Consider the following 430-nt stretch of genomic DNA (forward strand, 5'->3'; position numbering starts at 1 on the left):
CCACCCCCCAGCCCCACGCCCCCCGGGGGGGGCAAGCGGCCGCTCCTGCCCGCCAGGCAGCGTCTCCTGACAGCGCCCAGGGCGGGGAAGCTGCGTCTGGAGAGGCAAGAGACAAAGTTAAGCACGAGAAATAACCACCGTGTGTGCTGGGAAAGGGGTGGGGAAAAGCACACCTAGAAGCTGTTCTAGCTCAGCTAGTCACTAACAAGCTTCTGTAATGCAGTGAGTGAGTTTGTTGTATTGTAATAGTAAATAAGTTTGCTTTTAATTCTGTCATAATAGTGAATAAGTTTGTTCTAAATTCTGGTATATTAATGCGAGAAAATAAGACAAGCACAGCAAGCAGTGCATTATTCATCCTCTGAGAGAGGAAATTAATCCTACCTGGTACCGACATGCTGTTAATATTCAACAACATTGACAAACAAAT

The 430-nt window shown here is 47.7% G+C and overlaps 1 protein-coding gene across 1 annotated transcript in view; it reads right to left on the bottom strand.

Annotated features, from left to right (window-relative positions):
- Positions 1 to 96, bottom strand: part of DIABLO (diablo, IAP-binding mitochondrial protein) — a gene marked incomplete at its 5' end in the record, with an annotated part of 3,197 nt that extends 3,101 nt beyond the window's left edge. Inside the window, one exon of the mRNA XM_008936262.1 lies at positions 13 to 96. Within this exon, the coding sequence (XP_008934510.1) occupies positions 13 to 96 (84 nt within the window). The remainder of the gene's footprint in view (positions 1 to 12) is intronic.
- Between the last annotated feature and the right edge of the window lie 334 nt (positions 97 to 430).

The sequence above is a fragment of the Merops nubicus genome, unplaced genomic scaffold (genome assembly GCF_000691845.1).
Source record: "Merops nubicus isolate BGI_N331 unplaced genomic scaffold, ASM69184v1 scaffold27112, whole genome shotgun sequence".
Lineage (NCBI taxonomy): Eukaryota > Metazoa > Chordata > Aves > Coraciiformes > Meropidae > Merops > Merops nubicus.